This window comes from Grammomys surdaster, unplaced genomic scaffold, assembly GCF_004785775.1.
Source record: "Grammomys surdaster isolate TR1022 unplaced genomic scaffold, NIH_TR_1.0 66, whole genome shotgun sequence".
NCBI classification, from domain to species: domain Eukaryota; kingdom Metazoa; phylum Chordata; class Mammalia; order Rodentia; family Muridae; genus Grammomys; species Grammomys surdaster.
The window spans coordinates 18146998-18166321 of record NW_021604568.1 but is presented as its reverse complement, the minus strand read 5'-3'; the positions used below and the strand labels follow the sequence as shown (position 1 = coordinate 18166321).

Genomic DNA, 19324 nt, shown 5'->3' with positions numbered 1-19324 from the left:
AATGTGTTCTTAGGCAACACAGGTGGAAAGGTGAAATGGTTCTGCATTTTGGAACAAATTTGGCAGTTCCTAAAAAATCTAAACACAGAGACACGACCCAGCAATCCCACTGGCAGGGAAATGAAAACACATACACATAAAACCATTTACATTGAACATTGAGTGCAGTGTTATTTATAATAACTGAAAGGTGGGGACCACTCAAATGTCCATCAACTGATTGACAACTGAGTGTTATTCATCCATAAAAAGAAATGAAATATGGATGCACATTACCATCAGATAAACCTTGAGAATATCATATGGAATAAAAGAATCAATATATAAAAGCCTTGTCATATAATTCCCATTGTATGAAATGCTCGTAGCAGGCAAATCCAGAGTCAGCAGGATGTGGGGCTGACAGCAGTCCCTTTCCTTATAGGGTGTGGATGAAGTAATTGGTAAGAGCCAGGGGGCACCCTGCCTCCACACCACTGTGTGTGGGATGCAGGTACAGGCTCCTCTGGAGTTCCTGGTTAAAGACTGACTGCTTAAAAAAAAAAAAAAAAAAACAAAAAAAAAAAACAAAACAAAAAAAACCTGACTGCTCAGCAAAGCCGCAGGAGGTGTCCCAGGAACCAGCAGCATCTCTTCACCCCCTACACTTACTTATTCTTCTTGGCATTTAGGAGCTGAGTGACCAGGCAGGGTCGGACTTTGAGAACTCTGATGTCAGATGGGTCATTACAGTGCCTGCCATCTGGAAGCAACCAGCCAAGCAGTTCATGAGAGAGGCTGCCTACCAGGTGAGGGACATTGGGATGGTTGGGGAACAGAGGAAATGGAGCTGAGATTCCCACAACAGCAACTGTGACTGTGCGCAGATATCTCCCAGCATCTGCCAGCTTCCTAAGGAGTATGGGAAGAGACATGGGTGAAGGGTCTTCTTGTGCCTCAGTTTCCTGGGTCAGCCTAACAGACTGCTTTCTCTCCTCTCTCTCTCTCTCCCTCTTCCCCTCTCTTCCTCTCCCTCTTTTCCCTTCTCCAGTCCCTCCTTCTCCCCTCCCTCTCTCTCCCCATCCCTCACCTTCTCCCTCTCTCCCCCTCCCCCTCCCTCTCTGTCTTTCTCTCCCCTGTCCTCTTTCCCCATCTCCTCCTCCTCTTTGGATTCATATGTCCGGGTCATGGTTCCACTGTAAATTTTAGAGGTTGGATTTCAAGCTGGGGTTCAGAGACATTTCCTGTAGATGAAGGGCCATGAAAAACTTCAGGAAAAGCCTTGGAAACAAGAATATTTATATAAGAACAGAATAGAGGCAAGGATTCAGCTTGGCCAGGAGGATGAAAGTGGCCACCTGCCGCTGGGAACTGGACCGTTCTCTGCTTACTTGCCCATCAGGGCCATCTAGAAGCATGTGGGCTCTCAGAGAAGGGTGAGGGCTAATATACCGAGTGCTGTCAGGCTCCCATGTGAGGGCAGCACTGTGGCTCCATGGTGAACCTGTCACCCTCAGAGGCAAGACTCTCCCGAGGTTGGTGACCGGCCATCAAGAGTTCATCAATGCCTTAGACGTTCACAGCCCCTCTGATGACATTGATGGCCAGCTTGACAAGATTTGGAATCACCCAGGAGACAAACACTAAGCACGTCCATGAGGAACTTTCTAGCTATAATTGATGTGGGGCCATCCGTCTTACTGCAGGAGGCACCTCTCAAGGGCAGGAATCCTAGGCTGACTAAACTGGAGAAAGGGACCAACATTCATCTCCCTGCTTCCTGACAGTGCAGTGTGAGCCTCTGCCTCAGGTTCCCACCACCGTGGTGATGGTGACCAGACTGTACTCTCAAACCTGGGGCCAAAATAAACCCTGCCATCTTTGAAGTGCCTCTGTCAGGTGTTTTATGCTGGCTCTGAGAAAAGTAACAATACAGCCCTCTTCTGACACAGACAACTGTGCCCCGCAGGGCTGGCTTTGTGGATCCCGGATCAGTGCTCTGCCTTGAGAGTCGGGGTTTGGTCTTTAATCTCAGTCCCAGCCAGGACTAACACGTCATCAATGCCTTAGATGTCTGCTTGTCCTCTGTCCCCATAAGACCTCTCAAGAGACATCACGCTCGCCCTTCTCAGGAGGCACGGTTCTGACATCAAGTTAGTAGCCGTGTATATAAAGAGTCACTGAATCACCCCGATCCCCAGCAGATGGTAAAGTGGCTCCGTGAGTTTGAGCACCACAGGCTCTGTTCAGTACCCACGGCTTTCCCCAACGCAGCTCCCAGAGCTCAGCTTGTTCAAGGTCAAGGGCGGATTATCCTCCGCACACAGCCCTCTTTCTGGGACTGTTTCCGCTGCTCTCCCCCTCCTCTGTGTGGTGAGAATCTGGCTCTATGTACGAACCTGCCAAAAATAGACTTGCTCTTATAGGGCTGAAGTAAGAGGCAGGAAGTTGCAGAAAGAGGCAAACTTTTAAGAAGTGAAGGAGGGTTGTTAGATGCACCTTAGAAGATGAAGAAGCCCTGGGCATCAGCCTTCAGGGCGTGTCCAAAGATGGGCCCGTAGGACTTGACCATTTGTACATATGCACTGTGCTCCGAGCTCTTCCCAGGAAGGATATGCAAACTCCGTGGCCTCAGCCCTCACTCCCCAGCCCACAGGAAGGCTTCAGCAGCACATATGTGACCTGCATAGGGGTCAGGTCTTATTTTTAGATTGGAAAAAGAGGGAGGTGCATGTCTGGTCAGTTTGTTAGACTGGGCAGCCCTGGGCTGGCTCTTCCTATGATGGAGTCTCTGAGTGGGTAGGACAGGGGGTGGAGCCTCACCCTGAGGAGTCTCAGGAGAAAAATCAGACAGAGGAGGACACAGTATCCTTGGCTTTACAAAGAAGATGGCTTTACAAGCCAGGTGTGGCAGCTCATCCCTGTAATCTCAAGTACTTGGAAGACGGAGGCAGGAGGATTGGTTTGCTTGGAGTCATGCAGGACATTGAGACTGTCTTCCAGGACAGGTTAACCTTTCTTTGGTGGTATTTTTGCAGCTTAGGTAATGACTCTTTTAAGTTCTGCTTTGTTACGTCCATTCAGGTCACATGACCAGCTGGGTTTAAAGATGGCCACCTTGTTCATCTAGTCTTTGTTTTTTACTGGTTTCTTCATGAGGCCCTTACACTGGGGCCTCTGAGTACCAGACTCTGAAGGGCACTGGATAGAACAGCCCAGTTGAGTTAGAGTCCTCAGGTTGCTCATGGGGCCCAATGGCTCACAGTTAGGAACTTAGAAGATGCATGCAGGGCACAGTTGTTCTGCAGTGTCTTCTTCAGCTTATCTTGGGGAAGAGTTCCAGAAAGAATGGAGGTGCAGGACATAGCATCTCTCCACAGCACCCCTCTGCCTTTTAAAATACAGCATGAGGAAGGTCCAGTCCCAGGAAGGTTAATTTTGTGGGTCAGCTCAACTGGATCAGAGTTTGTCCAGATGTTTGGCTAAAAAAATGTTCTTGGTGTTCCTGTGAGGGTGTTATGAATGTCATCATTTAGCTGCCTAGAGTAAAGCAGGTGCCTCTGAAACATGAATGGGCCTGCTCTAGTCAACTGAAGGCTGAAGAGGGCAAAGAGCTGACTTTCTCTGAGAAGGAAGACATCCCTCCTGCTTGCGTTTCAGCTGGGACATGTTTTTTTTTTAAATTTTCTTCCCTGTGGATTCAGATGGAAACATCAACTCTTTTTGTTTGTTTGTTTGTTTGTTTTTTAAGGTTTTTCGAGACAGGGTTTCTCTGTGTAGCCCTGGCTGTCCTGGAACTCACTCTGTAGACCAGGCTGACCTCAAACTCAGAAATCCACCTGCCTCTGCCTCCTAAGTGCTGGGATTAAAGGCGTGTACCACCACCGCCCAGCTAACATCAACTCTTCTTGATGCTTTGAGCCTGTATCCTTCAAACAGGAGTTACCCAGTTAGATCTCCTGGGTCTCGGGACTCATCTGGCTTTGTAACCCTTGTAAGAAATCTCTTGCTGTGTGTGCTGAGTACCCTGCTTGTATTGTTTCCCTGGAGAAACCTGGTTAATGTAGTTCACGAGCAAAACCAGAGTTCTGAGCCCAGTGACTTCTGGGAAGGCTCACAGGGTATTGATCCCCATGAAAGGTCTTTAATCAGATGGGCATTTGCTTCCTCCTACATGGTGGTAGCTGGCTGCCCACCCTCCCACAGGAGTGACCTGAAAATGAAGCAGAACTAGTGTATCCACAGAACGGTAGGGAAGCTCGGAGGCCATTTTGCTCACATGGGAAACATGGAAGCCCTCCTTCGAGCTTTTAGGAGAGATTCTCAGTACAAGTTTATGATATATTCATCTGCCAGAGGGAGGGAAGGAGGCTCAGGGAGAGAAGAGCCAGGATGATCTCAGCATAGCATCCTCTAGTCTGGACCAGATCCAGGGCCTGTTTGAGTCGGCACCCATGAAGGTTACCGAGTTGTGCACACAGATCTCCTTCATCCGGAGACCCTCCCTGGGTCTGCTGGTCTCAGTCCTTAGGATTTGCATACTCAGGACAGCTATGGATGCTTGAAGAGCAGAAAGGACACGAGATTGTTTTTCTGAGGCCTTCACGAAAGATCTAGAAGGAAGGGGGAGGGAGATGGGGGAGAGAAAGGCTGAATCTCAGAGGATCACGGACAGGAAATTGTCCAGTTTTATTTTAGAGACGTTTTGCATAAAATGTGTAACTCTGGTGAGTTCCAGAAGCCTGTTAAATAAATGATGCCCCTGTGTACAGTGGCCTCATTTGACATGGAGACATGGCTTGTAACTTCCTGCTCAAACAGGCTGAAGTGAATAATAATCCTATCAGGAGAAACCTAAGTGCATGCATGACTCCCAGCTGGGGCATCTGGGACTCAACAGCAGCCCAGTAGAACACATAGCTGGTCTGGCCATCTTTCTTATCTGAGAATGAAGTCTCTTGGCAGGTTTTCCTAGCAGATTGCAAGGACCGTGGAGCTGAGTATTAGGGTAAACAGCCACTTCTGTGGGCTCCCTGGAGAGCGGTTCAGTCGCCCACAACTCCTGAGTGTATCTCACAATTCCAGAAGGGCTCTAAAATTTAGCTCCCACCGGGCAGTTTTAGATCTTGGAGGAGTAAGTGGGGTAGCATGCTGCAGGCTTGCACACATTTCAGGACGCCCAGGGCCCTCCTACAGAATGCTCATGTTCAGCTCAACAGAGACCAGGGCCGGGAGAACGCAGAAGAAGGCAGCTGGCTGGAGGAGGGGCTGAATCACTCCTTCAGCAGCTGCTAACTGAGACCTGCTACATAGTGGGAAGACCTCCCTGTTGTCCTTAGGGAGTGCGGAGCCCAATGTAGAGGCTCAATGTGCCTGTGCCAACTCTACATAGTCAGGGCATATTGAAATGCTTGACAGCAGTGCTGGTGTCATTGGTGGTTAGGGTACGGACTGGTTTCCACGATCTGGTGTCTCATGCAAAAAAGAAAGGCAGAGTCACAAAGCAGCCAGAAAGCCTTACTAAAAACCAAACATTTAAAAAGAGTATACTCTTTTTAAGATTGGCAGTGGTATGCCCAAATGAAGACACATTTGATGACTAGGAGGTAGTTTTCATGGTTCTCTATTATACCAACAGATGAAGCCTTATGCATGTTTCTCTACTGTGCACGTCCCTTCCCATAATGGATTTGGTTTTTAAAATCATACACACAACCCAATTAGGCATAGGTGTAAGATGGTAAATACAGGAACGTCTCTGAATGTTCACTTTTGAGGACATAGTTAGCCTCACTGTGCACATACCCCAAACTAGTCCACGTCAGATCGGCCTTCCTACTTGCCGTGCCCAGACATACGCAACTGAACTGAATCTAAGTTTGATGGTCCTCACGGTGAAAACTCCATTGCTATGAGGACAGTATGTGTGTTCAGATGAAGGATCTAGGCTGTCGTGTGTGTGTGTGTGTGTGTGTGTGTGTGTGTGTGTGTGTGTGTATGAACAGCTCAAACTGAGTAGAGTCCCAAGTTGCTAAACTATCCCCTATGTATGCCTGCCTCAGCAATAGAGATGAGCTCACACAGAAATGGCAACTCCAAAGTACCAGATCCAAAGGCAGAGAGACCCTGGTCCCAGGCAGATGGGCTCACTGATCTCCTCTAGGCCAAGGAGCTTGTAAGATGTTGACTCTAAGTATCTGAGCACAGGTTCTCCTGCCAGAGATGAAGCTGTCTAGGATCTGAAGGCCTAGGCAGTTCTTTTCTATCTCTTCCTGTCCTGGGGGGGGGGCATGAATGGTTCCCAGATCCTCCTGGAAAGATAGAAGTATGTATTTGTAGAGAGTCAGCTGACTTCCTTCAGTGCTTTGAGCAGTCACTGTCTGTATAGCTCTTCATCAGGGCTCCATAGGAGCTCACCGGCGGCAACAAAGCTCCTCTGCCTCTTGGATAATGCGACAGGGTCTGGAACAAATGAATGGGTATGGTTACTGTATTGGTGACTTTCCTGCTGCTGGGATAAAATACCACAACCAAGTGCAGCTTGAAGAGAAAAGTTCACTTTGGTTCACTGCTCTAGATAGAGGGATAAGAGCCCGTCCTGGTGGAGGAATGGTGACTCAGGACCAAGAATCCTAGAGAGCACATCCTCAACATGAATCAGTGAGACGGAACAAGTGGAAGGGTGGAATTCTGAACATCCCAGCCCTGTCTTCAGTGACATGCTCCCCCTAGCAAGGTCTCACCTTCCAAAGGCTCCATGGCTTTCTCAAAGAGCATCACCAACCAGAGTGTATTAGTTCGGGTTTTACTGCTGTGAACAGACACCATGACTAAGGCAACTCTCATAAGGACATTTAATTAGGCCTGGCTTACAGGTTCAGAGGTTCAGTCCATTATCATCAAGGCAGGAGCATGGCAGCATCCAGACAGGTGTGGTATAGGAGGAGCTGAGAGTTCTACTTCATCTGAAGGCTGCTAGAAGACTGGCTTCCAGGCAGCTAGGATGAGGGTCTTAAAGCCCACGCCCACAGTGATGCACTTCTTCCCACAAGGCCACACCTACTCCAACAAGGCCACACCTCCAAATAGTGCCACTCCCTGGGCCTAGCCTATTCAAGCCACCATACAGGGACGAAGTGTTCAAACATGTGAGCCTCTGGGGGGACATTCCCCATTCAAACCACCATGGTTACATACCTGACATCACCCAGAACCCTGATACCACCCAGATCTCTGACATCACCCAAATGTTGTGTCATCATGGTGCTTCCTCCTTTCTGGAGTGGGGTGCACACCTTCGCCTCTGTCTTTTCTGTGCATTTTTTCACAGTTGCAGTGGGAGCCCCTATGGAAATGGGTCACAGGCATTGCTGTGAAACCCAGCCAGCCCCTCCATGTGGGCATGGCCTCTGCTGTGTGGGGCAGAATCCATCATCCTTGGCATGTCTTTTTCTTGTTGTTTTAGAGACAGAGTCTCTCTGTCATGTAGCTCTAGATGTCCTAGCAGTAAGCTCTATTGACCAGGCTGGTGTTAAATTCACAGAGATCCACCTGCCTCTGTCTGCTTTGTGCCAAAATGAAAGGTATGCACTGCCACACCTGGCTTATGTCTGGTTTTTTAAAGAGAGTTTATTTTTAGATACATGTGTATATGTGTGTCTGTGAGTGTGACCACAGTGCTGAGCAGCACTTTTCTTGGTCCTTGGACTCCACCAGGGCTCGGTCCCATCACCTTGGTTTCATTTCTAGTATGAATTCCAGAAGCTTGTACACAGGGTCCCAGGATGTCAACACACTGAGCCTCCCCTTCCCTCTCACCCCTTGCTGGTGAAGCTAACTCTGGGCATCTGTTCTCCCAGGAGGCCCTTGGTGCTAGGAACCCAGAAAAGAAAAGAATTGTCCAGCACAGGGCTGTCCTTCAACAGGGGAGCTCAGTCCTTCCTTACTTTGGTTTTAAGTAAATCAGGCTTGGCAGATTCCGAATCCCTGTGGTACTTCACGTGTCTGACCCATCCTATCACACTGGGGTACATTTACCTTTCAGCTGTCCGTCTGCTGAGGGTGTATGGTCTGACCTGGGGAGCAGGTGGTCCTGGGGCACAAGTACTTGCAACCATTTCACAGGGAGCGGAGGAAGTCCCTTTATGCCTAAGCCAGTGTCATAAGGACAGCCCAGCTCACTCGCCCCATGGTCCAGGCTAATGTGTGCCATTGTTGCCTAGGTAGTTGGCTGTAGCTGAGGGATCGAGGCAGTAGGGAAGGGGAACCCCATGACTGGTGCAGAGCATCAGTGCGGGTTTTGAAGCCAGTCATCCCGAGGTGGTTATGGTCCTAGAGAGGCACATGGTGCATCCAGAATGAAGACTTTCCTTCTATCTGGTTGGTGCAGCTCTTTCAGATGTTATCAATGACATTGGAGTGTGATTGCCATGGAGAACCCCAGGCAATGCTTTATCTGATACTGGGTGAAGAGATGGTGCCTAAAACCAGAGGAGGAGGTTTTGTCAAAGGGCCAGGCCCAGGTCTCTCCCCTGTAATGTCAGCACTCCAGGTAGGAGAGTTGGTGTGATTTAAGGAGCCTGGTTTGGCCTGTGCTGACATCAGATGTGTGAACACATCTCTGCTTAGCTATTCAAGCCTCATGTTCCACAGAGTACTTCCTGTCCTAGACAACTGGGGTAGTTGGTTACCCTCTCTTTGGGCCTTGGTGTCTTCCTGTCTATGGTGGTTTGAGTGATAAATGCTCCTCATTCTCTTGGACATTTAAACACTTGGTCCTCAGTAGTAGAACTGGGGTTTATTTTGTGGGGAGAGGGTTAGAAATTATCTCGTTAGTGAAGGAAGTATGTTACTGAGAGAGGGCTTTGAGGTTTAAAAGCTTAGAGCCATTCCTGGTGTGCCCTCTCTGTTTCGTGCCTGTGGCTCAAGATGTGAGCCCTTCTTCTGCCACTAGGCCATTGCTCTACCATTGTGGACTCTAACTCTCTGGAACTGTAAGACAAAATAAACTCTTTTCTATAAGCTGCCCTGTTCATCGTGCTGGCTAGATTTATGTCAACTTGACGCAAACTAGAGACACTGGAGCAGAACGAGCTTCATTTGAAGAAATGCCTCAGTAAGATCAGGCTATAGGCAAGCCTGTAGGACATTTTCTTAATTAGTGATTAACAGAGGATGGTCCCACCCATTGTGGGTGGTACCATCCCTGGGCTGGAGGTTCTGGGTTCCATAAGAAAGCAGGCTGAGCTCCTCTCCATGGCCTCTGCTTCAGCTCCTGCCTCCAGGTTCCTGCCCTGCTAGAGTTCCTGTCCTGACTTCCTTTGATGATGAACTGGAATGTAGAAGTCTAAGATGATTAAACCCTTTGTCACCATAGTGACAGTAACCTTATAACTAACTGTATAAGTCATGGTGCTTTATCACAGCAATAGAAAAAGCAACTAAGACAGAACCTTTAGTGAAGGAGTTGCATGGAAGGTTTTCCCCTCTCCCCTTGGCTCCTAGCTGCTCCTCCTGTGGAATATATACCATTGGGACACTTTCTGTCTGCTAAACTTCTGGTATAGAGTGAGGGTAGGAGTGGGAGACTTTCGCCAAGTGGGAGTGGCATGGAGACAGATCTTCTGGATTCCTTGGAAACAGCAGAAAAACAGCACATGGTGAATGATTCCTGCTGCCAGCAGCCAAGAAAGCCCCATGCACCAGGCACAGCCTGTGCAGAAAGAGCTCCTGCTCTGGCCCGGGGTTCTGGGAGTACCCAAGGACACAGTTATAGACCAAGGCTCAGTTCTCTGAGTATGTGCAGAAAGTATGCCATTGGGACCTCCAGGGCCTGGAGGGGAGGTGACTGGGACAGGTCACATGTCATGGGACAAAAACACTTCTGCTTCTTGCCAGCCAAAGAAGGGCCCAGGTATTAGCAGATAGAGTTGCAGACGGGAACCTAGGGGTGTAACTGCCATAATCGTAAGAATATGTAGAAGCTGGGCTGTGTCCTTTGGTAGAGTGTTTGTCTCTCACACACGAAGTCCTGGCTTTGGTTGCTAGCATCATGTCAAACAGATGAGGTGACACACATGCCCACAATCCCAGAGCGGCACTCATGAGGTCAAGGCAGGGAGATTATGCATTGTGGTCACACTCGACTAAAGAGCAAGACTGAGATCTGAGACCACCCTCTCCAAATAAATAAACAAATAATGATAAAATAAATATTATATGACAAACTACTGAAAGAATAAAGGCCTTGCTTAAAACCTCCAGCTGACTGCCCACCCTCACTCTAGGAAATAAGGAGCTCCATGGAGGTGTCCTCTGGGAACCACTCTCACATGTCAGGCAGGTGGCCAGAGTTCAAGCGCTCTGGTGACATCAGGAGGGTTGTCACAGGCTTGGTGGTTCAGGGAGACTAGGATCTGCACAGCTTCTGTCAGGGGGCGTGCCACCCTTATCACAAGGAATGGGTCTACCCATCCTCTCTCTGAGATGGTTTCAGAGCGTTGGGACCTTTGTGACTGTCTCCCAGCTGCTTGCATAATAAACCTCACCTCTACCCCTGGCCTATCGGCTTCTTGTCTCCTCCAGTTCTGATCTGGACAAGCCCCAGGGACCAGAGGCCCTATAGCCAGGATTCCCCAGGAGCCCTGTGCCTACAGGGACTTTGAGAGCTCAGTATCAGGTCACTCCTAGTATTAATTTCCACAGATGCCTATGGGGGGGGGGACAGCACTCCTACCCTGAGCAAGCCAGGCTTATTACTCAGATCCTCCCTTGGGTGTTCCAACCTCAAGACAAGGTGTGTGGTGTCCTCCGAGCAGGCCTGCCCAGGGAATCCCAGGTCCCAGCTTCTGTTTCTGTCTTCCAGGCAGGCCTGGCCTCCCCCGAGAACTCGGAGCAGCTCATCATTGCCCTGGAGCCCGAGGCTGCCTCCATCTACTGCAGGAAGCTGCGGCTGCACCAGATGATCGAGCTCAGCAGCAAGGCGGTGGTCAATGGGTACAGCGCCAGTGACACAGTAGGAGCGGGGTTTGCACAGGGTACCTCTGCTCTCTCTCTCCCTCCCTCTGCTGGCCCCTCCCAACCCCCAGGTGTTACTTAGCTTAGATGATACTAAAGGCCCCTCAGGCTGTGAGGGTAAGGATGCTCTACGGGTCTTAAGCCTCTCTTTCCTTGGTGTTTTTATCTGGCCCCTAAGAACACTTCCCCATAAACTAAACATTGGCAACCTGACTTGTCACCCCTTGGGGACATCTCTCCAAGAACCTGAGGGTGGCCCGAGAGTGGTTCTTAGCCTCACATTTTACTAGGCTCTGAGACGGCTTGTATATTAACTGAGTTACTCTAATCTAATTGGCCTGCTATTAATTCCTCCATTAACATTGTTGACTTGTTCCTGACTCACCCACTGGGCTGTGGGGTGGGATGAGCTCATCAGGTGCCTTATACACACCAAGTGGGCCGATCTGTCCTGACCCAGGAGATGTACCCTTAGCTGTGGGAAGGAGCACTTGCTCAGCCTGACCCAGACTGAGTATTTTAAGGAGCTCTGCCTCGTGAATAAATGACCTACATAAATGGACCATCTCGGTCCTCAAAACCGTTTGCTCCACTGCTTGCTCTGTTTGTGGGTCTACCCAGGGCTCCAGGGTTTTGGAGAGGCGGCATCATGGTCAGAACACCACTGAAAGCTTGGGTTCTAATGGAGAATACCACTTGTGTTGGGAGGTGCTGCACTCCCTAGCTCTAAGTCCCACTCAGCTCCTCGATGAGGACCTAGTGGGCAGACATGCACCCTCTACCCATGTCCACCCCCAAGTGGCCCTGGAATGCCCAGGCCCAGGCGAGGACAGGAAGAACATTAGTATTGCCTGGCTTAAGCTTGGACCTACCTTTTCCATGGTCCCCACACCGGAAGCCAAGACCCCAGGCCCAGGCTGACCCCTGAGTGGATGCACTTGCTGTGTGTACAGTTTTCTGCAGGTCACTCCTCAGTCATCCTCTGACAGCCCTGTCCCAGGAGACACCCTTTCCTTTTAATCCCTAGGTCTGCTCATTAGTTGTGACCAGGAAGTGGCAAGAGCAATGCTTGTCCCCAGCTGCTATGTCTGCTTGCCAGGGGCTATGCGCTAACACCTTAGATCCATTTTCCCAGAATGAATGCAGAGACTTTCCCTTTGGCCCAGGGGCTGGATTAGTCCTTATTCTCATCAATCCTTTGCCGGAAGGATGCCAGGGCCAGCCTTTCCTCTAGGGAACTCGTGTTATCATTTCAAACACAAAGACACATCTTTCTCCACAGTCTGATTTGGAAGAAGACCAAACTCGTACCTTATAAGCTACTTCTCAATTCATAAGCAGAGATTCATATCAGGGTCCATTGACTCCAGTACAGCTTTTACATACGGCCCTCAGTTTTCAGAAGGCATCTGTTGATTTCTAGTGAGAGTCTTCCTTGGGAGTTTGGTTTTGGGTTTCCTTGCCTCTGATCTGTCTAACTTCCCCTTTAATCTGCCGTGTCATCCACTGCTGCTGCTCCTGCTCCTGTCATGACTGTCCCGTAGTTTGTGGATTTTGCTGCAGTCTTATATATGCTCACGGGGACCTTCTTCTTCTTTTTTTTTTTCCCTCATTGTTGACCAACATGCCTTGGAGGGGCAGCAAGGACGGGATTTAGGTGTGAGCCTTGCATTGCCATTGGACTGGCTCTCCCAGGGGTAGGGAGCTGGGTATCCCCCCCCACCCCGAGCATGTTTTCAGCACATCTGAGATGCTGGGTCCTTCATAATCACAAGTCCTTGGGGAGAGGCTACTGCAGAGGGATGGAGCTGACAGACACTGGGCTTCCTCAGTTAAGGTTTGCAGGGAACAATATTTTACTCTTGATAGGTTTTAATGGGATCCATAAAAGAAACATTTGTTCAGTCTTGGGGTTAATCTACCTGAAAAACTGGGATAGTTCTTTGGGAAGTGGAAAGATGTTTTGCGGTCCTTGCTCAGCTTGGTTTTTGTTTTGTTTTGTTTTAATGAATGTCATTTTGTAGCTATCTGAATTGTTTTAGGGAGCTAGAGCCCCACTCGCGGCAAGGTCTGAGACATTGTTTCTTGTTGTTACTGCTGTGCCTAGGATCTGACTTCAGCCTCCTTGCATGCTAGGGAAGTATTCTATCTCTAATATACTTCACCTGCCCCCCTGTGTGGGAAGTAGGAGAGAATCCCGGGTTTGGGAAGCCCTCCCAGGGTGTCCCTTTGACCACTCCAGCCCAGGCTCTGAAGAACCTAGAGCTAACTGGGTGTTTGCTGGTCTAATCCTCAGAGAAGTTTATTTGAGAAGCAGTTCGCTTCTTACAGAAAGAGGCTAGAAGGTGGAGGGACCTGTTGGATGATCACTAAGGAGGGATTCTCTGGCATTTCAAAGGTAGGGTAGCTCAGGGATTTAAAGAACATAATGATGGTAAGGGGAAGAGGCAGATAAGGCAGCTGAATCTTCCTCTGTCACCCCAGGGCTGCTCTAATAAACCATTCATCATTCCTTGACCACTAGGTCTCACAGTAGGTGTTCTGCCTCTGGTGTCACCTACTGTGTGTGAGCAGTTGTCACTCCATGTGTGTCATGGATAAGCAAGATGCATTAGGGTAGCAGGAATCTAGACCAGCTAGTGATATCCCCATGTTATAGATCAGAAGACTGAGGCCCAAAGGGCTAAAGTCCACTCAAAGCCCACTTGGCTGTGACCTGCTGCTTTTCCAGGCCCTTGTCTCTGCTTTTTCAAACTTAGGAATTTTAGATCTTAAAATTAGCAAGGGTCTTTGATCTGAGGATTCATATTTCCAAACAAGAAACCCAGCTTTCCTCAGCTGAGCACAGGACACTTACCTGTGCCCTGTCTGTCTCAAAGGCGGTCCAGTCATTGGGCACACAGGCAGAGGCTTCCCCTGGATACCCTGGTGATGCAGGCTGGGCTTCCCTAGGTTCAGATGTTACCTTGTGGGCGAAGCGCCACCATGTGGCAGAAGCGCACATTGTCCTCAACAGCTGCAGGAAACGGCTCTCAATCCTTTTATCCTAGAGATTCCCATGAGGAAGATGTGTCCAGAATTCCAAAGCACCATGAGGTGAAATGGTTTAACCCAGTGCACCACAGGCTGCTGGGAAACCACTCCATTTCATTAACCCAGAAGAAAGTCACTAGAGCCAAGAATCTCGTCAGGGCTTCTTTACAGCCAGGCACAAAGACGAGGGCTTCTTTCCTTTGAGGGACTGGCTTTCTGGTGTTTGATCCCATGTTTATTAATCCTTGCCAAGCGTCAGTAAATGTTCCATCCCCAAACCCACCGTGCTGTTGTCTCCAACAGCTGCAGATGACTGTCTGCTTTTTCATGCTTTCTTATGATTGGTCCTTTTTTTCCTTTCTTTCCTTCTGCTGGCCACTAGCAAAGGAACATGTCCGTCGTAACCGGCAGAGTCGGACCTTTTTGGTGGAGAATGTCATAGGAGAAATCTGGTCTGAGCTGGAGGAAGGTAGTGTCTTGGGATGTCCTTTGCCTCTGCTCATTGTTATTGTTGGCACAAGCGCTTTCATATTCGTTAAGTTTGCTTTGGGAAGATGCTTGGTGGCCGGGCGCTTTAAAGGTTTGGCTGCCCTTCCGTTCCGTTCCAGGAGCTGCAATTTTGCATGTCAGAAAGCCACACAGACTCTTCCTGAGGAAGATAAGGCTCCCCAGTTCTGGGCGGAGTCTTGTGTTAACTGCATGTCATGGGACATGGTGGGGACACAACCCTGTGTGACATGAATATTTGGTCTTCTAGAGTCTCTCACCCAGCTGCTGCTTCACACATGCTTGTTTAGCCCTCCTTCTTGGATGGGTATGATTGGAGTCTCTAGTTATCAAATAACTTGCTATGCTGCTAATTAATAAAGCCCACTGTGCAGATGAGCTGTTGATGATGCTTACTAAGCCAGGTTATCGTTCACCAGCTTGTTCAAGGGGGAAGAGACGCATGGTGTATGTATCTTAAAGGTTGCTGTCTCCTTTGCCAGGGGACAAGTACGTGGTTGTTGACAGCGGCGGAGGCACGGTAGACCTGACCGTCCATCAGATACGGTTACCAGAGGGGCACCTCAAGGAGCTATACAAAGCAACAGGTGAGCTGCCGCCTTACTGCCTAGCATCCCAGCCCCTCCCCCACCACTCTAGTTCACCCACTTCGGATTTCTCTCAGCAATGCAAGCATGTGGACTGTGGGTGGTAGAGGGCCATTCCATCTGTTTACAATTGGAAAGCAAAATGTATCTAAATTGTCTTCCAAACCTCCCTTTGAGTTTGGGCATCAAACTGGAAAGTGGCTTCTATTCCTGAAGCTTTACCAAGATTCGCCTATAGCTTGGCCGTCACCTCTATCTGAATCTAAGGCCAGATTCATGCACCTGGAGTAAGATCACCAAAATAAGGAGCATGCCTTTCCCCTTGGGAGGGAAGGTCTGCTGAGGCAAGGCCATCAATAGACTGCACATGGCCTGAGGTCTGCCAATTCTCCAGTCTCCAGTGCTCACCTGTGGGTTCCCTGAGAGGGAATATTGTGATTTTTGAAGTTAGTTATCTGTATTGACTTTATTTATAAAGAAGAATATTTAAACGGATAGGTTGCTGCAGGAAAAAAAAATCCAAAGAATGAGAGCTCAAGGGTTTTGAGGAGTGAGAGGGGAGGGATGGTAGTTGTCTGCGAGCCAAGTGGGCCGAGGTGTGCCTCAGAGAACACAGGGAAGGTCCACGTTTCAGCACTCAGCCTTAGTCTCTCTCAGTTTCTCTAACATCACGGGCTCACAATGTCCTCCACCTCAGGCGGACCGTACGGATCCCTGGGAGTAGATTACGAATTTGAAAAACTGCTTTGTAAGATATTTGGAGAGGATTTTATCGAACAGTTCAAGATCAAACGTCCGGCAGCCTGGGTTGACCTAATGATCGCCTTTGAGTCTCGCAAAAGAGCTGCTGCTCCAGATAGAACCAATCCCCTGAACATCACCCTGCCCTTCTCCTTCATTGACTACTACAAGAAGTTCCGGGGCCACAGCGTGGAGCATGCCCTGAGGAAGAGCAAGTAAGTTGGCTTGCCCCGGGTTCTAACGCTATGCATGGTGTGTTCTAAAGCAAGCAACTTGATTTATCTATGCCTCAGTTTTACTGTTACTATGGAAATAAGGCTCACCCTTCTGCTCACCTCAAAGGGTTGTTGTGGGAGTAACGGGAGTTCCTGTCTGTTAGGCATTTAGCATAATACCCAGGTCACAGAAAGCATGGTCTCTGCGTATTTGCTGGTATGTTCACTGAGGAAATAATAGCTTTGTGAAAACAGGATGTTTTGTTTGGGTGGGATCTTAGTCACTGTTCTACTGCTGTGAAGAGACACCATGGCCAAGACAACTCTCATAAAGAAAAACATTTAATTAGAGGCTTGCTTACAGTTTCTGAGGTTTAGTCCATTATCATCATGGCGGGAAGCATAGAGGCATGTAGGCAGACGTGGTCTGGAGAAGGAGCTGAGAGTTCTACATCCAGATCCACTAGCTGAGAGATAAATAGAGACAGGGAGGGAAAGGGGGAGGGGAAGGGAAAGAGGGAGAGAGAGAGGGAGGCTGGGCCTGGACTGTCATGTGCTTTTGAAACCTCTAAGCCCTACCCCCACACCCCAGACATACTTTCTCCAACAAGGCCACACCTCCTAATCCTTTTCAAGCTGTGCCACTCCCTAATGACTAAGCATTCAAATATATGAGCCTATGAGGGCCAATCTCATTCAAACCACAAGACTGGCTGCTGTAGCCTGGTGTCTAGACGAGGGCTCAGTGTGTGCTAGTTAAACGAACCCCAGTAGGGATCTGTTTCTTCTCCTGCTTCTCCAAGGCCCTAGCTTGCACTTACAGCTCAGTCTGTTGCAAAATGAGCCCATCTGGAAGATTGGGATTAAAACTGCAAAAATTTTAAATATAAAAAACCCCTACATGTCTGATAACTTTTAAACAGTTGTTTTTGAGCCATATGTAATAAGACATGCTTGTAATCCCCACAGTGTGGAGGGTAAGGAAGAGGTGTCTTGAGTTCAAAGCCAACCTGGGCAACATACCAAGACTGGACCAAAAATTACTTCTGACATACACGTCCAAAGCGAACTGGTTGTTACCATGGTCTGACAAATTTTCGTATCTGTTATTTCCTTGACAGTGCCAGTGCTGCCATGGTATCGAGCTTGGGTGTAGGGCTAGGGGATTAAAGGAAGACACAGACTTGGATCATTTGTTATGAGAGAATGCCAAAGCTTTTACTGAGAAGGTTCAATATACACCAAACCAGGGAGGGAAAAACACAAACAGGAATTCAACTGGGGGGCAGTGGTTTGCATAGTGGAAGGTCCCTGCCCAGGGCATCACACCTTCAACAGGATATTTTGTTCTTAGAAAAACTTCATAATGTTACTTGGCAGACAGTAGCACACAGAAAGTCTCAGTCAGGGCATGGCAGCCCTTCGGGATCCTACAACTTCCCATAGTCACCCCCTCTTAATGTCCTCCTTATAATGGAAGATGAAACTCTTATCACACACCTTCAGTCAATGGCAGTCCCTACCCAGTCTAAATCACATACGCCTCCTGCAGTTATTTCAAAGAAAACCTCAGATTGTGATCTAATCCACTAATGTGTCAGGCTGGAGTTCTAAGGGAGATACATTTTAATATGTCCGTAACATTACCCTTCTTAAAATACACTGCTCTTCAGTGTGTTAGTTACTGAGTTAGGCTGGGGAGGTGGCTCAGTGGGTCAAACACTTGAGCTACAAATGAGAGGACAAGAGTTTGGTTCCCAGAGGCCACAGAAAGCCAGGCACCCCGTGATCTGTACCCCCAGCATCCCTCTAGCAAGAGAGGAGGTGGGCACAGGAGGAGCCCCTGAAGTTTGCCAGCAGGTAACCTGAAATGCTCAGCAGCAAACAGTTTCTATTGTTGTGATAAACACCATGACCCCATCTCAGACAAGGTGGAAGGTGAGGGCCTGCATTTGAGGTTGCCCTCTGACCTCCCCCTCTCCCCTCCCTCTCCCCTCGCCTCTTCTCTCCTTTCCTCTTTTCTCTCTATGGTCACATGCACACACAGACACAGACACACACACACAGACACACACAGACACACAGACACACACACACACACACACACACACACACACACACACACACACACACACGCATTAAGAAAGGGGAGGCTTAAATCCAGTTAACATCTGCAGTTTCTGTCTCATTTTTTTTTTCATTTGTATCAATATTCGAATAAAGGCTACATAGTATCTCAAGCCCCCCCCCCCCCCCACACACACACAAACTTCCCTCCTGGTTTCACCCTTCATGGTGTATTAGTTGTCAAGGCCGATTGGCTGCCCTGAGAGCTTTCCGAAGCCTATGTTTGCTCACTGGTTCCTCGGTCTGCATCTGTCCCTTGCTATGCTTTTGTAAATGCACTGATTTTGAATCTTAGCCAGATTAAAGTTTGAATTTTTGGCAAATCTACTTAATAAGTGGGAGTTTTCTTTTTATAAATTTATGTTTATTACCACACAATAATTATATGTAATAACTTCAACATGACATTTTTATGTATGTGTATAAAGTATTCTGATCTCATTCCTTGTCTTAGTTAGGGCTCCTATTGCTATAATAAAACACTATGACCAAAGCAGGCTGGGGAGGAAAGGGTTTCATCTCAGGGTTCTAGGTAACAGTCTGCCACAGAAGGAACTCAGGACAGAAACTCAAGCAGGACAGGAACCTTGGAGGCAGGAACTGAAGCAGAGGCCATGAGGGAGTGCTGCTTACTGGCTTGCTCCTCATGGCTTATGCCAGCCAGGACCACCTGTCAGGGTGGTACCACCCACAATGGACTGGGCCCTCCCAGAGAAATCACTAGAAAATGCAGGCCCAGCTGGGCATTGGTGGTACATGCCTTTAATATCAGCTCTCAGGAGCCAGAGGCAGGCAGATCTCTGAGGCCAGCTGAGTCTATAGCGTGAGTTCCAGGACAGTTAAAGTTCCACAAAGAAACCCTGTCTTAGACAATAACAACAAAAACAAAAGCAAAACAAAACAACAACAAAAGGAAGAGAGAGACAGAGAGAAAGAGGGGGAGGGAGAGAGGAGGGGGAGAGGGAGGGAGAGAGGGAAAGGGAGAGGACACATGTATGCCAATCTGATGGGGGCATTCTGGGCATTCTCTCAATCGAGATTCCTTCTTTCAGAATGACTCTTGCCTGTGTCAAATTGATACCCAACCAGTCCCCTTTATGTGTGTGTGTGTGTGTGTGT

At 48.6% G+C, this 19324-nt stretch overlaps 1 protein-coding gene across 2 annotated transcripts in view; it reads left to right on the top strand.

Annotated features, from left to right (window-relative positions):
- Window positions 1-19324, top strand: part of Hspa12a (heat shock protein family A (Hsp70) member 12A) — a 142239-nt gene that overhangs the window by 115658 nt on the left and 7257 nt on the right. For both annotated transcript variants that reach the window (XM_028774260.1, XM_028774251.1), the window contains 5 exons: window positions 672-788; window positions 10844-11015; window positions 14411-14497; window positions 15018-15122; window positions 15820-16078. In XM_028774260.1, coding sequence (XP_028630093.1) covers window positions 672-788; window positions 10844-11015; window positions 14411-14497; window positions 15018-15122; window positions 15820-16078 — 740 coding nt within the window. The remainder of the gene's footprint in view (window positions 1-671; window positions 789-10843; window positions 11016-14410; window positions 14498-15017; window positions 15123-15819; window positions 16079-19324) is intronic.